Genomic DNA, 19,629 nt, shown 5'->3' on the forward strand with positions numbered 1-19,629 from the left:
ATATTTATCTTCATATAGACATGTATATGGGGACGCGGGTGCCGCTGTGGTCTAAACCACTGAGTCTAGGGCTTGCCGATCAGAAGGTTGGCGGTTTGAATCCCTGCGACAGGGTGAACTCCCATTGCTCGGTCCCTGCTCCTGCCAACCTAGCAGTTCAAAAGCATGTCAAAGAGTAAGTAGATAAATAGGTACCACTCCAGTGGGAAGGTAAATGGTGTTTCCGTGAACTGCTCTGGTTTTGCCAGAAGCGGCTTAGTCATGCTGGCCACATGACCCGGAAAACTGTCTGCAGACAAACGTCGGATCCCTTGGCCAGTAAAGCGAAATGAGCGCTGAAACCCCAGAGTCATTTGCGATTGGACTTATCTGTCAGGGGTCCTTTACCTTTTTTTAAGACATGTATATATTAATGCATGCTTGTGTGTGTTCATGTACATGTAGTAATACTGGGAAAATATAAACAAACGCAGAGACGGACTAAAATTAGCACATATTTTCTTCCAATGGCGGCCCCACTCATAGGGTGCACCTTCAGAGGAACCCTTCCTTTCAGAATACTTTTTGGGGTAAATGCCACTGTAAGGTATGGACACAAAAGTTCCCACACATAAACGGAACACAGCATATGGCACTTAAGAACATAATTTCACATTAGTACTTATTAAAATGCAAACCTTTAAGCAATTCCTTTAATAGTTAGCTGCTTAGTCTGTTAGTTCAGATTCTAAGTGCACGGGACATATTAATCCATTGCAGAAGTTTGTTAAAGATTAATGGAGAGAGACTGTATCGGTTAACATGGCTCACAGATTTTGTATTACCCCTTTCTTTACCCAACATTTCAACTATCTTTCCTTACCATAGAGCTGCATTCAAGAATGTTTATGCCATCTTCATAAACAGCAAGCCATACCAAAGAACTCTCCAATGTTGATATTATCAGAGGCTAGAAAGAAGATATACTGAAATTAGCTACAATTACGAAACTGAATAAAAGTGAACTATTTGAAGCACTGCTTTAAATTAGTGAGGTAAAGGACAGTCAGATACGAGAAAAAGAGAAGTGACTGAAGGCAAAGCAATTTTTGCATTTCTGAGGTGATAGAGAAAAATGATATCATTATTATATACAGTGGTGCCCCGCAAGACGAACGCCTCGCAAGACGAAAAACCCGCTAGACGAAAGGGTTTTCCGTTTTGGAGGCGCTTCGTAAAACGAATTCCCCTATGGGGTTGCTTCGCAAGACGAAAAAAATCTTGCATCCCCCCGCGGGTTTTTTTCGCTTTTTTCGCCCTTTTCTTAAGCCGCTAAGCCGCTTATCAGCTATTCCGCTGATAAGCCGCTTAACAGCTGATCGCTGGAAGCCGCTTTACAGCTGTAGCGCTAATCCGCTAAGCTGTCAATGGGCTTGCTTCGCAAGACGAAAAAACCGCTATACGAAGAGCCTCACGGAACGGATTAATTTCGTCTTGCGAGGCACCACTGTAGTTCCATATCTGTGTGAACATTACACTTGTTAACACTGAATTGCATTTAAAAGCATAGGTCCCAATAACCAATCCTTTCCACATCCCTCCATTTGAAGAACTATACATTTATTCCTACTCTATGCTTCCTAATGAATTCCTGATCCATAAGAGGACCTCTCCTCTTATTCCATGACTGCTAAGTTCACGCAGGAGCCTTTGCTGAGGTACTTTGTCAAAAGCTTTTTGAAAATCCAAGTACACTATTGTCAAAAGGATTGCTGCTATGATAAACTTTAAGGTAATTGGCCTGAAATTTCCAGGAACAAGCCCCCGTCCTGGAAGCTACATAGCCTTGTCCTCCATGAATTCGTTTTTGTTTTACCTCCACTGTCAGAGGCAGAATAGCTCTGAATACTGGTTACTGGGAATTGCAGGTGAATGGACTTCAGTTGTGCTCATCTGGTTGGCCACTGATCCAGCAGGTTTGTCTTATGTGGGAGTGGGACAAATCTAGAAGGCCTCATGCACCAACTTCTCTGCTACTTACAAGTTTAACTCAGGGTAGACTCATTAAAATTAAGGAATGTGGATCAATTAGGTGCATGGGTCTCACTATGCATACAGGGTTACATTCACGCTGCAGTCCTGCCCACTAGGGTGGGGAACTAGTGCCCCCCCCAATGGAGTACGACTCCCATCATCCCTAGCCACTGGCAATACTGACTGTGACTGATGGGAATTGGAGTCCAAAGACATCAGGAGGACCCAGGTATACACACTTATCTGCGTGGCTCTGCCTGCATAATTGATGAAAGAAAGAAAGAAAGAAAGAAAGAAAGAAAGAAAGAAAGAAAGTAAGTCTTACTTTTGCTGCAAATAATTTGGCACCAAAGAAAGGCCACTTTCGAGCAACAGCAAGGTAAATGCGCACACAGTCTGCAGCACTGTGACCACGGAGAGCCATCCATTTTGTTGACAGTCGCTGACAAAGCTGTCTATTGACATTAAGCATAAGGATGTTTAAGTCATAAGTAGCAGGGAGAGGCAGAAGCAAAACAGCACTTCAAATAAAAATGCAACAAGTATTCTGATCTCTCTTTGCTATCTCAGTCTACAAATTAAAATTGGCCTCTTAAGAAATGGAATAATAAAATGGGCCACCTGAAAATAGTGCTCCATTCCTTTCTCTCTCTTCCCAAAGCCCAGGCCTACTCTAAGTCTGCTGGTGGAGTTTTAAATTTCAGTAAAATTTGCTCTTTTGTTTGGGCAAGGAATGGTGTAATGGCAGGAGACCATTTTTAAATAACTGGAGAATAGGGATATGGGGCCAGGAAAATGATTACAGGTCACAAGGGCAGTTAATCCGAGAATATGCTTTGGCAGACAATAGCATCATTTCTTTTGAAGGTGTTTATACTGCCCATCATTCAGAGATCTGTGGTTGTTTTGCAGTAAGACAATAAATTTAATTAAATAATAACACAAAAAATGAAAAAGACTAAAAACTGCACTTTCCCTATTCAGTTTTTTTAAATTGGGGAGGGGAGGGGAGTAAAGCCTTTAGCAGCATACCTCAATTGTTCTTCTAAACATCCATCCCTATATCTTTTGGGGTAAAACTTTTCCACAACTTGCTTTAAAGTTTGATTAGATTTTGACTGAGAAGTGATTTGCCCTGTTGGAGTTGAGAAAGGTCGTTCAAAGTCCCCAATCTCCACCTAGTAGATATGCAAAGAAATAGGTAAGATTGTTTTTACATACATATTTCCGCACTTCAATGTTATTTCAGTATCTACAGTCTAATATGTAATTCTCAAGTACCTGCCAATTATATTAAATTTATTGAATAAATAATAAATACAAGAATCTATGAGCTATCTCATATTTAATAGCTGAACTGTGAGTATTAATGGGACACACACAGAGAAAAAAATTGCACGGAAGAGTCTAACATAGTCTTCACCAAGCTAGTACCCTCCAAATTTTTTGGACTACAACTCCCACCATCCCCTGCCAGCAAAGGATCCAGGTATTCCTTCAACCCCCCCCCCCCAATCCTGAATTGAAGATTAACTCCAGTTTGTGCCCTGCCGTATGAGTTGGTTGATAGACAACTTGTGACAGCCCTATGGTTGCCATGGAGGGCATGAAATCCAAAGCTAGACCAGTCAAAGCAACCTTGGTCTGAAGCCACTCAGAAACACCACCATGGTGTTCTCCAACACTATGTTCAATATTGCCTCCAACATCTTGGTCAGGGAGACCATTAGGCAACAGGGTAAACCAACAGCACCCACCATCTGTCCTGCTGGCCCAACAACAGTTAAAAGGCCCACTCCAAGACACAAAGGGTTTTCTGGCAAACTGAATGCATGTCATATGGACCACAGGGACAGCCAACCTTGGTTGATGCTGCACCGAGTACCTGAAGGTGGGCAGAGGTCAGTCAAATCTACTTCTCCCAATTCACGCTCCCCCCACTCCCAGTCTTGGTTATATAAGGCAAGTCAGCTTTGTTGGACTTTGACTGGGCAGACTTGGGTTCTAATACAATTCAGTCAGGAAATTCACTGGGTGACCTTGGGCCAGTCACACAATTTTGGCCTACCTCACAGGGTTGTTGTAAATTTAAAAAACAGAATAATTCCATGTATGCTGTCTGAAGTCCCAAGATACAAAATGTGATTGTTTGATTTATCTGCTATTTCATATCCCAAAAGAAATGTGTGGAGGGTACTTTTAAATTACAAATCTGGTCAACCACAAATGATCCTTACCTGTGCCATTAGTGCTGCCAGTTCTAGTGCCAGCTCTTTGTTTACAGGGAAAAGCCCATTTACAATTTGATCGTTTGTCTGATACATCAACAGCAGCTTTTCCCTTTCTGTCTCCCCGCGTATTTGAACTGAAAAATACAGCCTACAAAGAGAAAGAGTGACAAACTACAAATTGAACAAATTGAAACTACAAACTACAATTGAAAATTTCACGAGTCTACCCAAGTAACTAAGTGAAAAGGTACTAGTATTACAGATGCCACATAATACTCATTCCGCATGTGTAAGAACTCAATCATTTAGTGTAGCAGCACCTGTACTTTGGAACTCCCTGCCTACTGATATCAAGCAGGCGCTTTCACTGTACTCTTTTTCACACCTGCTTAAAAACATTCTTGTTTAGACAAGCCTACCCAGATGCGTGGGACATGGGTGGCACTGTGGCCTAAACCACTGAGGCTTGGGCTTGCCGATCAAAAGGTCGGTGGTTTGAATCTCTGCGACATGGTGAGCTCCTGTTGCTTAGTCCCAGCTCCTGCCAACCTAGCAGTTCGAAAGCACACCCCAAAAGTGCAAGTAGATTAATAGGTACCACTCTGGCGGGAAGGTAAACGGCATTTTCGTGCTCTGCTCTGGTGTCAGTGTTCCGTTGCGCTAGAAGCGGCTTAGTCATGCTGGCCACATGACCCAGAAAAACTGTCCGCAGACAAACGCCGGCTCCCTCAGCCCGTAAATCGAGATGAGCACTGCAACCCCAGAGAAATCTGCTACAGGACTTAACTGTCTGGGGTCCCTTTACCTTTTACCCAGATGCTTAGAAAGTGGAGGCAATTTTAATCTGTTTTAGTATTTTAATTTTTGTATGTTTTAAAGTATGGTGATTTTTTCTTCAATTTTATTATATTATCTTTTTGTAAACCGTTTAAAGGTTTTTTTTTTTTTACAATTAAGCAATGTATATTTTTTATAAAATAAAATTCACAATCAGTTCTAGTAAGGACTTGAAATTGTGCTATTCAAGGGTCAGATAATGTGAAAGCTAATGATGCTCTGTATAAATACCTGGAGGAATAATTACCAGCTTTAAACAGACTATTTATTTCTGTAGGCCAATGAAATTAACATCCTCTTTAATGCTAAATTGACAATAACCCTGCTGAAACATCTGTACCTTGATAGGAATTGGCCCATTATCATCTGGATGACCACAAGTTCCCCATTCCTGGCTCATGGGCTTAACCTCTTATTAAACTATTAATTCACATGATGACTTCCTGAGCGCTGGCACTGAATTCAGTTATGAGAGCTCATCTCTGTCTGCAAATAGACTATAAATATATGTAAGAGCAATGACTCCTAGGGACACATTTGTATTACATACCTGTTTTTGTAAGTCAGTCTCACTGTTCTTGTGCCTTCACATTTCCCAGGCTGCTGCTCTTTAGATGCCTGCTCCCATCGAGAAATAATGTCACAGATCTACAAGGAAAACCACAAGGCAGAACACAGTTATGGCAAAATACGTCCAAACAGAATTTGTACACTTTAGTTAGTATTGATTTTACAGCAATAATCACTAAAAGACCTAAGTTGTAATTCCATGCAAACTTTTCTGGGGGTGAACCCCATTTAACTTAGTGGGATATGAGAAAGCCTAGGGACATCTGACCTGGAGCTATCACTGAAATCAATGTGACTTATGGCCATTTTGCTACCATGATAATGGAAAACATTGTGCATGACAAGTATGCCATACTTGTCTGCTGTAGGGCTTATCCCATAAATTTGTGTTAAATATTTGTGGAAAATATTGACATCAACAGAGTGTCCTCTGTGTGGATAGTGGTGTAGAACTTTCCCCACTTCCTGTTTAGCAATACACCACAAACCCATATGGGAAACTTATAACACCATTCCCATGTATCACAAAGTCACCAAAAATATTCCCATAAATCCTTTTCAAGTTCCCACAGCTATCTTTAATGAGCTTTCTAAAACTACCATTTGTGCTTAAAACAATCAAGCATTTGTTTGCTTCCCCCCCGGTCAATGTGCGCCAAGAAAAATGAAACACACTTAAATAAGGAAAATGTTTTCTTTTACAACTCAAAGGTAATTTTGACTGTGAGCTCATTAAAGGGATTGTTTACCTTGATGTTTCCTTGAAGACAGTGTTCTACATCTTTGCCAGAAGGATCATCAGTAAACAAAGCAAAACCCGACTGGGCTGGTTTTCTCATTCCTGTGTCTTGATTGAGTGTGTTTAGAAATTCTTCCACTGTGGTAGAAGCATCAAAGCCAACAACCTAGACAAAACAAGTGAAACATAAAAGTGAACTAAGTTCTCACTAAGCTTAGATTTTGAAGAAGCAAGTGCCGTGGTGAAAATCTTGGTACATACAGTGGGTTGCAGCCAAAGATGCTCTTCCATTTACAGAATGTATCCTGTGGAAGGGAAGTTTCAGATCCAAACCATACATTTTTTAAAGAAAAGCACAAACGATTTATCCAATGGATAAAAAATATCAATCTGTTTGTTGACAATGAAGAAAGTAGACCCACAGCATCTTTAAATATTTCTGACAGCACAACCAATACTCCATCATTTTACAGTTCACGCCTACCTGGTATATGCCATTCATGAAATGCACTGGAATACTAAAAGGTAAGGAATGATGGTAGGGATTTCTTAGAAGTGTAGAAAGAATTTCCATTCTTGATGGTCTGGCTTCCCTGTCACCATTCTGTTGTGTCCTTTCTACACATCGTTGACAGTAAATTGCGTATTTTCCAAATTCAGTTCTGTGAACACAAAACAAGGCTTCATAACAAACTGAAAACAGCAGGGATTTCAACAGATTATTTTAACATATATTGGTTAAACAATATGTTCAAGAATGTTTTTAACAAGTCACATGGCAAACTATTCTGCTTCTCTCTTCCCATCCCAAACCAAGAATAGTTATATGAGTCGGGATCCAAACGTGAAACGTAGGATGATGTTGTGAATATGCACACCAACAACTGAGTTTTTGAGTGAGATAATATTATAATGTCTTTTCATATTTTCCTGGTCTTCTTTAACATAGGTGTGAGGGATCAGGTAAAATGCATGTGTGTCTACTAACTTTTATTCCAATATCACAGTTTCCAAAGTTGAAAAACAGAATGATAGTGTAATGCCGATGACCCCATTTCAATATTCAGTGGAGTTACCACTTTAAAGAAGAAGAAGAAGAGGAGGAGGAGGAGTTTGGATTTGATATCCTGCCTTTCACTCCCCTTCAGGAGTCTCAAAGCGGCTAACATTCTCCTTTCCCTTCCTCCCCCACAATAAACACTCTGTGAGTTGAGTGGGGCTGAGAGACTTCAAAGAAGTGTGACTGGCCCAAGGTCACCCAGCAGCTGCATGTGGAGGGAGCGGAGACGCGAACCCGGTTCCCCAGATTACGAGACTACTGCTCTTAACCACTACACCACACTGGCTCTCATATAAATGGGCAAACCAAAGGCTTTATTTTACTTCGGCAGGGAACTAACATGAAACATGTAAATTAACACCAATACCAATGAAGCAATGTCAATAATTAACATGAAAAAAAATTAACATCTGTTGAAGCAATAGTGCTACATTTCTATGGCCATTAAATTATACTCGTTCATAACAGAAGGCAAGCCTTTGATGGTCTGATTTTCCTGTAAGGTATACCTGGAATCTGCATTCTTCTTCAAGTGAAGTTTGATGAGCCAAAGGAATGGGTGCTGTGGAAGGAAGAGTCCAATGCAGAGTGCTAAAAGCTGCCAGGCCTGAGCAAGGAGAAAGATCAGCATCATAATCTGAAGTTTCTTTCATAATTAAACAGCCTCCAAGCACAAGAAGGCTTATGAACATAGTGGACATTGAAGAACCAGGAACGAAGGCCAAAGAAGATGCCCCATTTCTGAACCCACTCGTCTCTCTTATTCTGCTGCCCATTTTGCATTCCATGCCCTTCCCCTTCCTTTTCTGCCACCCGCCTTGTACAGAGACCACCCATGTTGTAATCTTCTGGATCGTCCTCCACCTGCACACTGTAACCAAGAAGTTTTGGTACAAACTCATCAAAGTCAATCCCTCAGGACAGGTGTAGAAGTGTTCAGTACCTGCACTGGTCCCATCTGATTTGGGGGCTGCCGCCTTCTTGTCTGCTTAACCAACTGGCAACAGATTTCATTTTGAAGCTCTGGATGTGTGAGACAGACTTGTAAAGCACTTTGGGCCAAAGATACATGGTAGTCAATGGCAGGAGAGTCCACTGCCGCATTTATAAACAACTGGCAAGTCTGCAACAGAGAACAGGAAAAAAATAATTTCCATTTTGCATTTTAAATTTAATTAAATCTAATTTGGGGAGGTTGCATAGCAACTTAAACTGAATTACAAGGGTATAAAAAACCCCAATTTAAACTTGAAAAACTTTGTCTTCATTGACATTGGGTGGCTGATGTATAGATAAAGTAATTTGGAGAAGGGCAATCAGTTCTATGGAACCAACTGCTAGCTGGCTCCTCCCTTCCCAGAATTATCAGAATGTATGAAGCCGCCTTGTACCAGATTAGACTATTTGTTCACTAAACCCAGTGCTGTCTACTCTGAGTAACTATGGCCTTCTATGGTCTTAGGCAAAGGTCTTTCACATGACCTGCTGTCTGATCTTTTAAGAAGCAATGCTAGGGACTGAATTTAGGACCTTCTGCATGCAAAGCATATGCTCTGCTTTACCACTGAGCCATGCTCTCTCCCATAAATGTTTCCTTCACAAACCACCTCCCCAGTTCTATTGTGTAATTTATTTATATAACATCATGAAAGAGCTGTATTGTGAATTTGCTTATTTCCCTCTTCCTCACTCTCAGCCATTATTTGAAATTGTAAACTGCCTTTGGCACTTTGGAAGCAAGGTGGTTCATAAGTGTAGGAAGTGAGTAAAAAACACACACACATATACTGATACAAGAGAGCACTTCCTTCATAATTCTAGAGTACCTTCCCTATAGAAAACTATCAAAGCCAGTGTCTGGGCACATTTAGGCATTTTTGCAAGGCTGGTATTTGAAAGTCAATACTCAAATTCACAGTCCTATGTGTGTTTACTCAGAAGTAATCTTACTCAGAAGTGATGCTGCTTACTCAGCATCAGAATCAGAATCAGGCTTACTCCCTATTAAATGTTTTTAGGTGTTTAGTTTTATAATGCCTCATTTACCTAGAAGTCCCATTGAACTCATGGACTTACTGTCTGAGCAGTCATGAAAAGGCTGCACTATAAAATTCATTCTATACCATTTCAAATAAAATATACTAAAATAATAAAATCATTCCCAACCACAGAAAAGGTTACTTTTTTTTTACCTTAAATAATTTTAAAGCTTCTGTTTGCAATGCTTCAGATGGGAGGGTTGTAAGAGGAGAAGTAATCCCATCTTTGCTGTGACAAAGTGCAGGGTGCCTCCAGATCTGGGAAGCTGGGACACAAAAAGAGACACAGTCATCTATTTAAAGTAATAACATTATTATTTAGAACTAGTCTTATGCAGTTTCTTAAGAGAGACCTAACATGAAGTTGACAAGCTGATGGGTTCAGTCAGTCAACCAGCTACAAATCCACCTAACAGTTACGCCATTCACCCCACATTTTACTAGGTTCCTCGCAAGAATATCATGGGGTACTTTATCAAAAGCTTTACTGAAATCAAGATATACTACGAGGCCTGCTGGACCACATTCAACCTCCAGGACTGAGGTTCCCCAACTCTGCTCTACAAGAAAGTTAAGACATACATACAAATTTAAAGGAGTGCCTGACTAACCCATCTTTGAGAAGAGATGGAGATGCCTGGCTCATGAGCTCATCCAAGGACATGGCCCATGGTATGGTTACTTGAGACAGGGCCTTCTCTGTGGCAGCACCCAACTATGGAATTCCTTTGCTGGGAAAATGCAACTGTCCCCCTGTGCAGTTAAGTTTCAGTTCTCTACTACAAACATATTTGTCTGCCTATGCTTTTGAAACATGTCCTGGGTCTTAACAGTATTATTGTCCAGCTGTATATTATTATAGCTATGATGTTTAAAAATATATTAAAATTATAATGTACAAGTGACATACTTTTTATTGTTTTGTTCACCACCCTGGGCTCCACTGAGAGGAAGGGAGTTATATAAACAAAACTATTCATCATCATCATCATCATCATCAACTTGGAAAAAGGAACGATTTCACATAAGGCAAGATGTGTGTGTACAAATATTTGTACAAATAGTCCGGCATAATACCACATATGCTTTTACTAAATCTACATTTCCCCCTGTGCTCTTTCCTCAAAGCATTTTAAAAACACTATTTGAAAAAAGTAGCAACAATGCTTCCTAAATGTTATTTTATTTTTGAATGGGCAAACCCCCAAATGATGTACTTGATGATTTGAAATCCTACGTAGGAGGCTTCAGTGTGTACTGTTTCAAACTTCTAGGGGGCAGAAATATCACTGTATTTTTGTAAAATGTTAATAGGCCCCTGCTACACCACTCCTGTCTAGTAAAATCACAGTGCTAGTGACAGTGTCAAGAGTTTAAAGCTTTGATGGCTTAATTGAGACAAAGATTTTCTATCAAGTCTAACTATGACAGGTACGTTGAAGAGATATTTTTAATAAAATCAAATAGGTATATGTGCAAATCAAATGAAACAAGTTGAAAACATTCTACATATACCAGGTTTTCAGTTTGAAGAACTGGTCCATTGCACCTGATTTCCCCTTAACCGGGACTAGGGAACTTATTTTAGGGGGGATCCATGCTGGAGGTGGCTGAGGCCACCCCTTTTCTCTCTGTCTGCAACCCATTTTCTCCCCGAACCCTTCTTTGTCCAGCAGGTTGCTAGGGAAAAGACAGGTTGCTTGGAGAGGGTTTGTTACCCCATCTCCTCCATTTTCAGCGTTCCTCCCCTCCTGCTCTTCTCTCCCTCTGGGCTCCCCCATCTGTGGGAAATTAGACTGAGAGCCACAGGTTGCCCAACTCGTAGAATTATAGAATTGTAGAGTTGGAAGGGATCCTGAGGATTGTCTAGTCCACTGCCTGCAATGCAGGAATATGCAGCTGCCCCATACAGGATTCGAACACGCAACCTCATGCAATAGACAAGGACTGCTGGGGCAGCCTCTTCTACCCGGAAGAAAAAGTCCTATGTGAGCTTTTTGAAAACTACAAGATGGCATTGTATTTCCAATTTTTAAAAATGTCTGGAATAATAGCTTATTTTCTTCTTTGCCAAGTTTGGAACAACTATATAGTCATATAATATACGAACTAATTTGCAATAAAAGAAATTGACTTACTGGGTTCACCTTCGATATTTAACAACTTGCAGACAAGCTGTTCAAACTCTGTCCCAACATTTATATTTGTGCTTCCAGCAGCAACTGTCAAGTGATAGAGCCAAGTGTCCTAGAAAATAAAACATTTCATAAATTAGTTTTAGCTTTTATTTATTAATTACCTAGAACAGTCTGGTATAAGCAAAAACCACACCCTTGTAGATCAATCTACTCCCAAACATAAGTTTGGGTGGTATTCAACAAAGTTTTACTGAGAAGAGGCCCACTGAAATTAATGCAGTAGGTTTACTCTGAGTATAATTTAGTAGAATACCACATTTTGAATTTAAAAAACCGTTTTTGTTATGTATAAAAACCCATTCTACATCCCAACGTAATCAAAATATTACTAAAATTCTCCAATTTGCTTTGCTTCCAGCATACACACCCACATGATGAATACCATATAGCTGTATAGCAATCTACAGACCATACAATAAATACTTAAACTGAAAGATGTCAATATTCCACACACACCCTCAGCTTCTGAGGGTAAAGGGGAACTAAAGAATCCTGAGGCTCACTTCAGCGCCTCCTTTTAACACTCAATTAAATTTTAGCATTATGTCTGAATCTGCACAGTGCCACTTACTTTTCCCTTTGATAAACATTATTCTATGTTCACTATTAAAATTGACTAGACATTATAAACCATTTGCTACCTTCTCATGCTTGGATCCTATAAGAAGGTAAGTGGGACCTTGTTCTTTAGGGTGGGTGACAATTGTATAGTGTGTTGATAACAGGCTACGGCCACTGGCCTCATAATCTTCATCTGAATCACAGGACCGGTCAACTTCTTCAACTTTAGCCTCCCAGAGTTTTATCTGGCCTAAAGGAAACTAGAAGCAAAGACATCAGGTAAGGTAAATGAGAAAAGCATACTGGTAGAAAAACTGACAAACATCATACTAAGTTGTGTGTGTATATGTGCATGTAGGGGATAGACCCAGTTTAGCATTCTTGTTGCCACTGTCCTAGCAATAATATACACACATTTCCTACCTACGAATGTTTCCTTCATCCAACATTACAGGTTCAAGTTTTGTTTTCCAATAACAAATGCTGAATTTGTGAAATTACCCCTTTGTACCTACTCACACAGTCTCAAGAGAACTAAGAAATGACCTAGGACTTCCGACCTTGAAGTCACAAGTAAGTAGAAATGAATTCTAATACCTTAATAGGTTAAAAAGACATACCTTGTCTTCTTGGCTGCGGAAATAATACAAGGTTTTCCCAACCAGCATACACCACACTCTCTTGGAATAACCATGTTTCACCTGCAAGTGAATAAATTGAAGAATGCCTAGTATGTACTGAGTATGAACCTATACATTCCTTTAAAGGTAAAGGTAAAGGGACTCCTGACCATTAGATCCCGTCGTGGCTGACTCTGGGGTTGTGGCGCTTATCTCGCTTTATTGGCTGAGAGAGCCGGCGTACAGCTTCCGGGTCATGTGGCCAGCATGACTAAGCTGCTTCTGGCAAACCAGAGGAGCACACGGAAACGCTGTTTACCTTCCCGCCAGAGCGGTACCTATTTATCTACTTGCACTTTGACATGCTTTTGAACTGCTAGGTTGGCAGGAGCAGGAACCGAGCATTGGGAGCTCACCCCATCATGGGGATTCAAACCGCCGACCTTCTGATCAGCAAGTCCTAGGCTCTGTGGTTTAACCACAGCACCACCCGTCCCTTACATTCCTTTACTTTATTTTAAATACACAAGGGACCATTTTCAATGATAGAAATGTTGGAATGGTTTCTCCACAAAGCAAATTTCAGATTCAGACGATTGCAGTGGAGAGAAAATGATTAAATTTCCCCTTTATGCCTGCTCTGATCACAACTGCCAGTTCCTCAAGCTTATATTATTTGTATTTTTTTAAATACAAAAGAGGTGTTTCATGTTACATCTAGTTTGCCCCTGGGAATTCTCAGAAAAAGCCCAGGAACATAGTGAGCTTTTCTAGGGAAGAACAAAAACCCAGCCTTGAGAAGAATGCTCCCAGCTGTCCTTGCCCAAGCAAACTTTAACCTCAAGTTAACAGGTTGTGCAAAAATATTTTAATTTCCTTTGGCTTCCAATTCAATGAACTGGGCCAGGAGACAGGAAATTACAAGCCCCATGTACCTTTGCAGGAAATAACGCTTCTGAGCATGCTCAGGAGTTTCCAAGTACAAGAATAAACCGACAAAGCCTTTACTGTCCCCAACAAGCCCTTTCCACCATCAGACCTCCACCCCTTGCAAAAGTAAGGTTGTTTGGAGGGTACTGACCAGCAGTGGCTAACTCATTGTACTCAAATTTAGAAAAGGTTTGGGCTGTGAATTGGGGAGTTGCTATATTTCTGAAATTCACCTTCATCTCTTAATTCTATCTGCAAAGAATTTGCTAATTTACAAAAGCAAAGCTGATGGTACTGGAGAATAAGGATTTCTACCTTGGTAAGCAAGCCTTTCATGGCAGGTTTGACATCTGGTTGAATGAAAAGTGGACTTGCAGCCTGTACTTTAAGAACATTCTGCAGTACTTTGATCCATTCTTCTAATATGTTTGGGGAATCTGCAGTCAAGTAATAGGTTCGTTTTTCAGTAGTCAGCTGCAAAGTGATGGAAGAAATAACCTTGAACTGTGGTAATACAAATCATCATAACCATATTTTACTGGTACCTACATTTAAACATCAAGTATGTAATAAACAGAGTTTGAAGTTAAGCTAGTTATACTGGGGGGGGGGAGGCTATTAAGTATTTTAATTGAACAAATATTTCTTTACAAGTCATCAACAGATATTTAAAAATTCTCAGAGTAAATTCTTAAAGGATCATTCAGTTTCCATTCCAGGCATATCAAAGCCTCCTGAAAAATGTTGTAAATCTTATCAGAAGTTTTTAAAAGTTCCTTCAAAATTTCTACTTGATGCTTTACTCCAACAGGAGCTTCCTAATTCACTTCTGGAGACACCTGGAGCAGTTAACTGTGGACTCAGTGCTTCACATGCCTGCGAGTTTCCTCAATGGCTACACAACTTTGTCTTCATTAAAATGCTATCCAATATTATTTTCCTTTTTAATCTGGATTTACAATTTTCATGGAAAATCCAGTAATGAAAAAACCCCTGCAGAAACAGTAAATCTGGATTTAATGAGGAAGAGTGAATGGGGTGGTATTCTGATGAGGATGACATTATGCAGAAGCTGCAAAAAAAACTTCTATGCATGAGCAGCACCTAGTCAATAAACGGCTGAGTGGAAGTGCTCTGAGATCCACTGAAAATTCATTGTGCAAGACTAGTAAAATGTCACTAAGAAGGGGTTTGTCCCTCTGCCTGTGTGGTCAGAGAAGGCCAAATTCTTTCATTATAGGAAGTTAATGAAGTACCTGAACTGTTTGCTTTCCATCACCTCTTACAATACGGCTGGATGCATTTAGTTCAATCTGACCTTGGGGTTTACGTATTACATCACTCTGTAGGAGAAAAAAAATGAGAAAAATGAGACAGATGATTTTCCCCTCTTTCAATTGATCTGATGGGATGAAAGGACTGCTAGGGATAGAAGAAACATGAAAAGGGCCAGCTTCCCTCTTTCTTCACTGAAAACATGGCCTTCTTGTCTACTTCAATGCCTCCTCACCAAAAGGTTTTCCTCCAACAAAGGGCTAAGAAGACAAGCTGTGAAGCCACGTACTGTATATCTCCCAATGGCACAGCCAGAGCCTGGCTGAGAACTCATTGTGGCATCAGCTACAAATGCTGTTGCCCTGGAAATTTTCAGAAATGTTCTGCAAGAATGTCAGCATCTTATGTTATCTTAATTCTTGTTGCGGCTCATCTAGAAGATCCTCCAGCCACAACAAGATGTCTATTGAAAACAGAATCTACCTGAATCTAGAAACCACACATGAAACTCTAATAGATAATGCATTTGACTTATGAATATGCTTTAGCTCCAGATCCAACTTGTGTTCTGTGGGGTCTCAAACTGAGCATCCCCGTCCTTTGGATGCAGAGATACTAATCTAGCCACAGGACAATTTATGTCTGGGAACTTTCAGCTGTTCCATGACGAGTTGTCTAAAACATAACATTGATTAGCATATGCCACCAAATGCATGTTGTGCAGTGGAATGCTCCACCCTGATTTGACCACATTCTGTAATGAAGAATCTGCTCTGGATTTAGCTGTTGAGTCAGGAAGAATAGACACACCTCTAGATGTGTGTGTGAGTCTGATGACTTATTCCTCCTTACGGTGGAGAGAATTTGTTCCGTGGTTTTGAATGAGAGAGACAGACTTGCTGCAATAGATGTCGCTGACAGGGGGAGAGAAGCTCGGAGTTCTGGCACCCCCACTGCTATTGCTAGTGCAGAACAGGCTGTTGCTTTGAACGTTGTCCGTTGTTACAATTGTGGACAGACTGGCCATCTTCAGCGCAACTGTAAGAAGCCATGTCAACAGGAAGGAGCTAAGAGGAGCTCTGCAAAGCCTGAGGTGTCAGGCAAAAGTTGTACCAAGTCCCAGGAGAAACCAGCTAAGGCATTGCTGTCAACAAAAGCCACATTTTCAGTGGAAAACGCTTTTGTTTTGAACACAGGCTGCACGCAGCACATGACATCGCGCCGAGAACTGTTTTCTATGTTTGAGAAGCAAAGCTTCACTGTGAAACAGGCCAATGGTCAGGAGATCCAAGCGACAGGGTTTGGAACTGTGTATCTTAAAAGTCTGAACTTGACTATTAACAATGTGTATTTGATTCCTGATTTGAAGTTCAATCTGCTGAGTGTTTCGCAGATCACAAAGAAAGGACTGGTCTTGTCCTATGATAAGAAAAGCTGCAAAATCTTCAAAGATGGAGAGTTGTATCTTTCTGCCAGAGAGAAAGATGGACTGTATTTGTTGACTATTGATCAAAGTGATTGCAAAAATTGTAATGCATCTGAGTCTAACATTATTTCTCTTGCAAGTGTGACGAAGGACGTCCAGAAGACGACGAAAGTTACCAATGCTTTTCAGCGAGTGTATGCTGATGTGATTGGTCCTCTAGCACCATCTAAAGGCAATACAAGATACTATCTTGTTTGTGTGGATTATTTTTCTCATTATGTGTGGATATACATATTGCAGAGTCCAAAAGAAGCCTTAGAAAGGTTTAAAGAGTTTTGTGATAAGGTTAAAAGTGTTCATGTTGCTAACATTGATTGTCTTTTCACAGATGAAAAGCCAGTTTTTCTTTTACAGGATTTTCAGGATTTCCTGGATAAGGAAGGGATTAAGCACAAGGTTGCTGTTTCTGCAGGTGCATGGAACAAAAGTGTCTGTGTAAGACAAACAAAGAACTGCAGAATGGGATGAAGGCGCAATTGCTGAGTTCACATTTGCCACATGAGTATTGGGCTGAATCTTTTATCGTGTTATTGTTACACTTGGCTGAGAAAGGTTTCAAAAGGTTTGGGAAGTTCTTTTGAAAGGCTATTCCATAGAAAACCTTCTGTTGCCCATTTTAAGGTTTTTGGATCTCATGTGAAAACTGAAGCTTCAGGTGGAGTAAAGAATGCCAGAGGCATTTTTGTAGGTTATGAAAAGGGTCTCTACAGAGTAATTTTGTCTGAATCTGGTCAGGTGATTCTTACAAAATTTCTAGAGAGTACTCCTGAACAGGAGAGAGTAATTGTTCACACATTTCCCACTGAGGACAATTCAGATGATGATTCTGATTTTGCTGATTATAGTGGTACTGAGAGTGACACAGATAGCTCAAAGAGCTCCGTTGACACAGTCATTGAGAGGAAATCTTACACAATAGCTAGAACTTCACAAGTGAAGGATGAACCACTGTTTACTGTTGGAACTGGTTCTCCAAAGAGTCCAAAGGATGAGCCAGTCAGCAGAGAGGATCAGCACCTCATACACAGGTCTGAGAGAATTACAAAGGGCGTACCACCCAAGAGGTATTCTAAACAGTTTGCTAACTCAGCTATTGCATGTGTTACTATTGTTAACAACTCAAGACAGGTTAAAGATGTGTCCAAGTCAGAGACAAAGACACAACAGGGAGTTGCTAAGCATAACACTACATTCCTTAACCAAGGTAATACAGAAGAACTCATTCCTTGGAAGTCAGACAACCAGAGAGGTACACTGGGGAAACCAGTGGCGGGTAGTTCCAAGGGTGGAACTGAAACAACAGGGGATTGTTATATGTGTAACAACTGTTTGTTTTCTTCTCTGGATCAAGCTTTGTTCGCAGCGCACATTGATTCATATGGGGGAGTATGTTACGATATGGATGTAATGCAGCTGCAAACTGCTAGCTTGGAAACAAAACATGATGGGAATGTTGGGACTGTCCGTGGGAAACAGTGGGACAGTCAGTTCACAGGGCAATGCACTGGAATTAGCTCAGAGTGTAATATGAGCTCTTGCTCTTGTACAGGAAGTACAGGAAGTTTTTGTCACTTGACTGCTGGAGTTTGAAGAGAACAGACATGTTTTCTGTAATGCTGCAAAGACAGAAATAAAAGCATGTAAATACGTTTCTGTCTATCTCCTTTTCCCTGCCGGGGGAGCAGGAGGGAGTGGGTGTGTTCTTCCCACGTTTGGGAAGAATCGCCTATCGAGACCTAGCCTGGATCCTGCTGGGGAATGCAGCCAGGGACGTCAACAGGAGACCAAGCTGGGTGCCTGGGAGAGTTGCCAGTTTCTCCCGATAAAGGCTTGATTTCCGACACATTTAAAAGGCCATAAATTGTTTAATCAGCCAAAGATCTAGTTATAGAGAAACATTTTTGCCTGGTGCCTAAAGATATGTAATGAAGGCCCAAACAGACAGAATCAAATTTCTTGACAAGTTCTGATGCATCAGTTGTACACTGGAATCTCCTTTTGAAATTCTCTTTTTGAGAACAGAAACTTTCAGGTCATCAGGGAAAGGCCATAGCTCAGAAACATCTGGTCAGTAGGAGAAGGGGCCTGCATGGGCAAAACAGTCCCATGTTGGTTTTTTGGTGTCATTGGGTAGGGCCAAAACCTTGGAGACACCAGATCTTGTGCAAAGAGGAGACTGGAAGCTTTTGCCCTGTTCTTTGCAACTTTGGACAAACTGTGGTTTACTGAAACCAAATTCAAATATTGACTTACGAAGCTGGCTTGTTTCAAGAGAACATAGGTTAACCACAGTTTAGGGTTTGGAAGTAACAACAAAGTAGAGGGAATAGGAAGCACATGAATGAAAGAATCACCTAGGTTTGTTCCCATAAAGATAACCATAGTCTAGTGGTTTTCCACCAGTGCACCATGGTTTCTGTCCCTCTTTCCTCTCCTCCCTCCTCTGATGCCTTCTTGCGTTTTTTCCCCCCAAAGGCTTGCACAGCTGTTTGTTGCAGCAACCCTGGCTACAAGCTCAGCACATAAATGATGCTCTGGGGCTGGTCAGGGGGTGCTGGTTGCCAGGAGCTGAGGTTGCCTCGGAGTAAGCAAGCGGGCAAAGGAGCCCAGCCAACTACTTTGCCAGCCCTTGCTGGGAAAGGACAGACAAGTCCCAGGTCCCTGTAGGGCAACGTAAAGTGGCACCTCTCTTTGGGGTGGGGGGCAGCTCAGAGACCAGGGGTAGCAGCAGCGGCTGCCCGGAGGACGCTCGAGGAGTGGAGGCTGAGGAAACACTTCACAAGGGAAGGTGTTCGAAAAAGGGTGAGACACTGCCAGCTCTGCAGGCAAGGGGTGACATAACTGGGCTCCTCAACCCCACAGGGGTGCTGCAGAAACAATGTAGTTGGTCAAGGGAGCCGTGGACTCATAAAGGTTGAAAACCTCTGCCACTGTCAACACAGGAATTACAACAGTGGCATATGAGTTGTCCCCAGGAAGGCTGTGGCTATGGCCAGGCTCCTAATGCACTCTGGGGCTTTTGGAAGCACACACTAAAACTGAGGATGTGGTGGACTTCTGTGTCCTTTCC

At 41.2% G+C, this 19,629-nt stretch overlaps 1 protein-coding gene across 2 annotated transcripts in view; it reads right to left on the minus strand.

The window, feature by feature from the left end:
* PLEKHH2 (pleckstrin homology, MyTH4 and FERM domain containing H2) overlaps positions 1 to 19,629 on the minus strand; it is a 61,283-nt gene that overhangs the window by 5,770 nt on the left and 35,884 nt on the right. For both annotated transcript variants that reach the window (XM_081903708.1, XM_081903709.1), the window contains 15 exons: positions 15,055 to 15,141; positions 14,114 to 14,272; positions 12,869 to 12,949; positions 12,329 to 12,508; positions 11,628 to 11,736; positions 9,643 to 9,755; positions 8,394 to 8,573; positions 7,960 to 8,057; positions 6,875 to 7,052; positions 6,401 to 6,556; positions 5,632 to 5,729; positions 4,251 to 4,392; positions 3,046 to 3,191; positions 2,339 to 2,468; positions 863 to 949 (listed from right to left, as the gene is read on the minus strand). In XM_081903708.1, the coding sequence (XP_081759834.1) occupies positions 863 to 949; positions 2,339 to 2,468; positions 3,046 to 3,191; positions 4,251 to 4,392; positions 5,632 to 5,729; positions 6,401 to 6,556; positions 6,875 to 7,052; positions 7,960 to 8,057; positions 8,394 to 8,573; positions 9,643 to 9,755; positions 11,628 to 11,736; positions 12,329 to 12,508; positions 12,869 to 12,949; positions 14,114 to 14,272; positions 15,055 to 15,141 (1,944 nt within the window). The remainder of the gene's footprint in view (positions 1 to 862; positions 950 to 2,338; positions 2,469 to 3,045; positions 3,192 to 4,250; positions 4,393 to 5,631; positions 5,730 to 6,400; positions 6,557 to 6,874; positions 7,053 to 7,959; positions 8,058 to 8,393; positions 8,574 to 9,642; positions 9,756 to 11,627; positions 11,737 to 12,328; positions 12,509 to 12,868; positions 12,950 to 14,113; positions 14,273 to 15,054; positions 15,142 to 19,629) is intronic.

The sequence above is a fragment of the Podarcis melisellensis genome, assembly GCF_964234715.1.
Source record: "Podarcis melisellensis genome assembly, chromosome: 3".
Lineage (NCBI taxonomy): Eukaryota > Metazoa > Chordata > Lepidosauria > Squamata > Lacertidae > Podarcis > Podarcis melisellensis.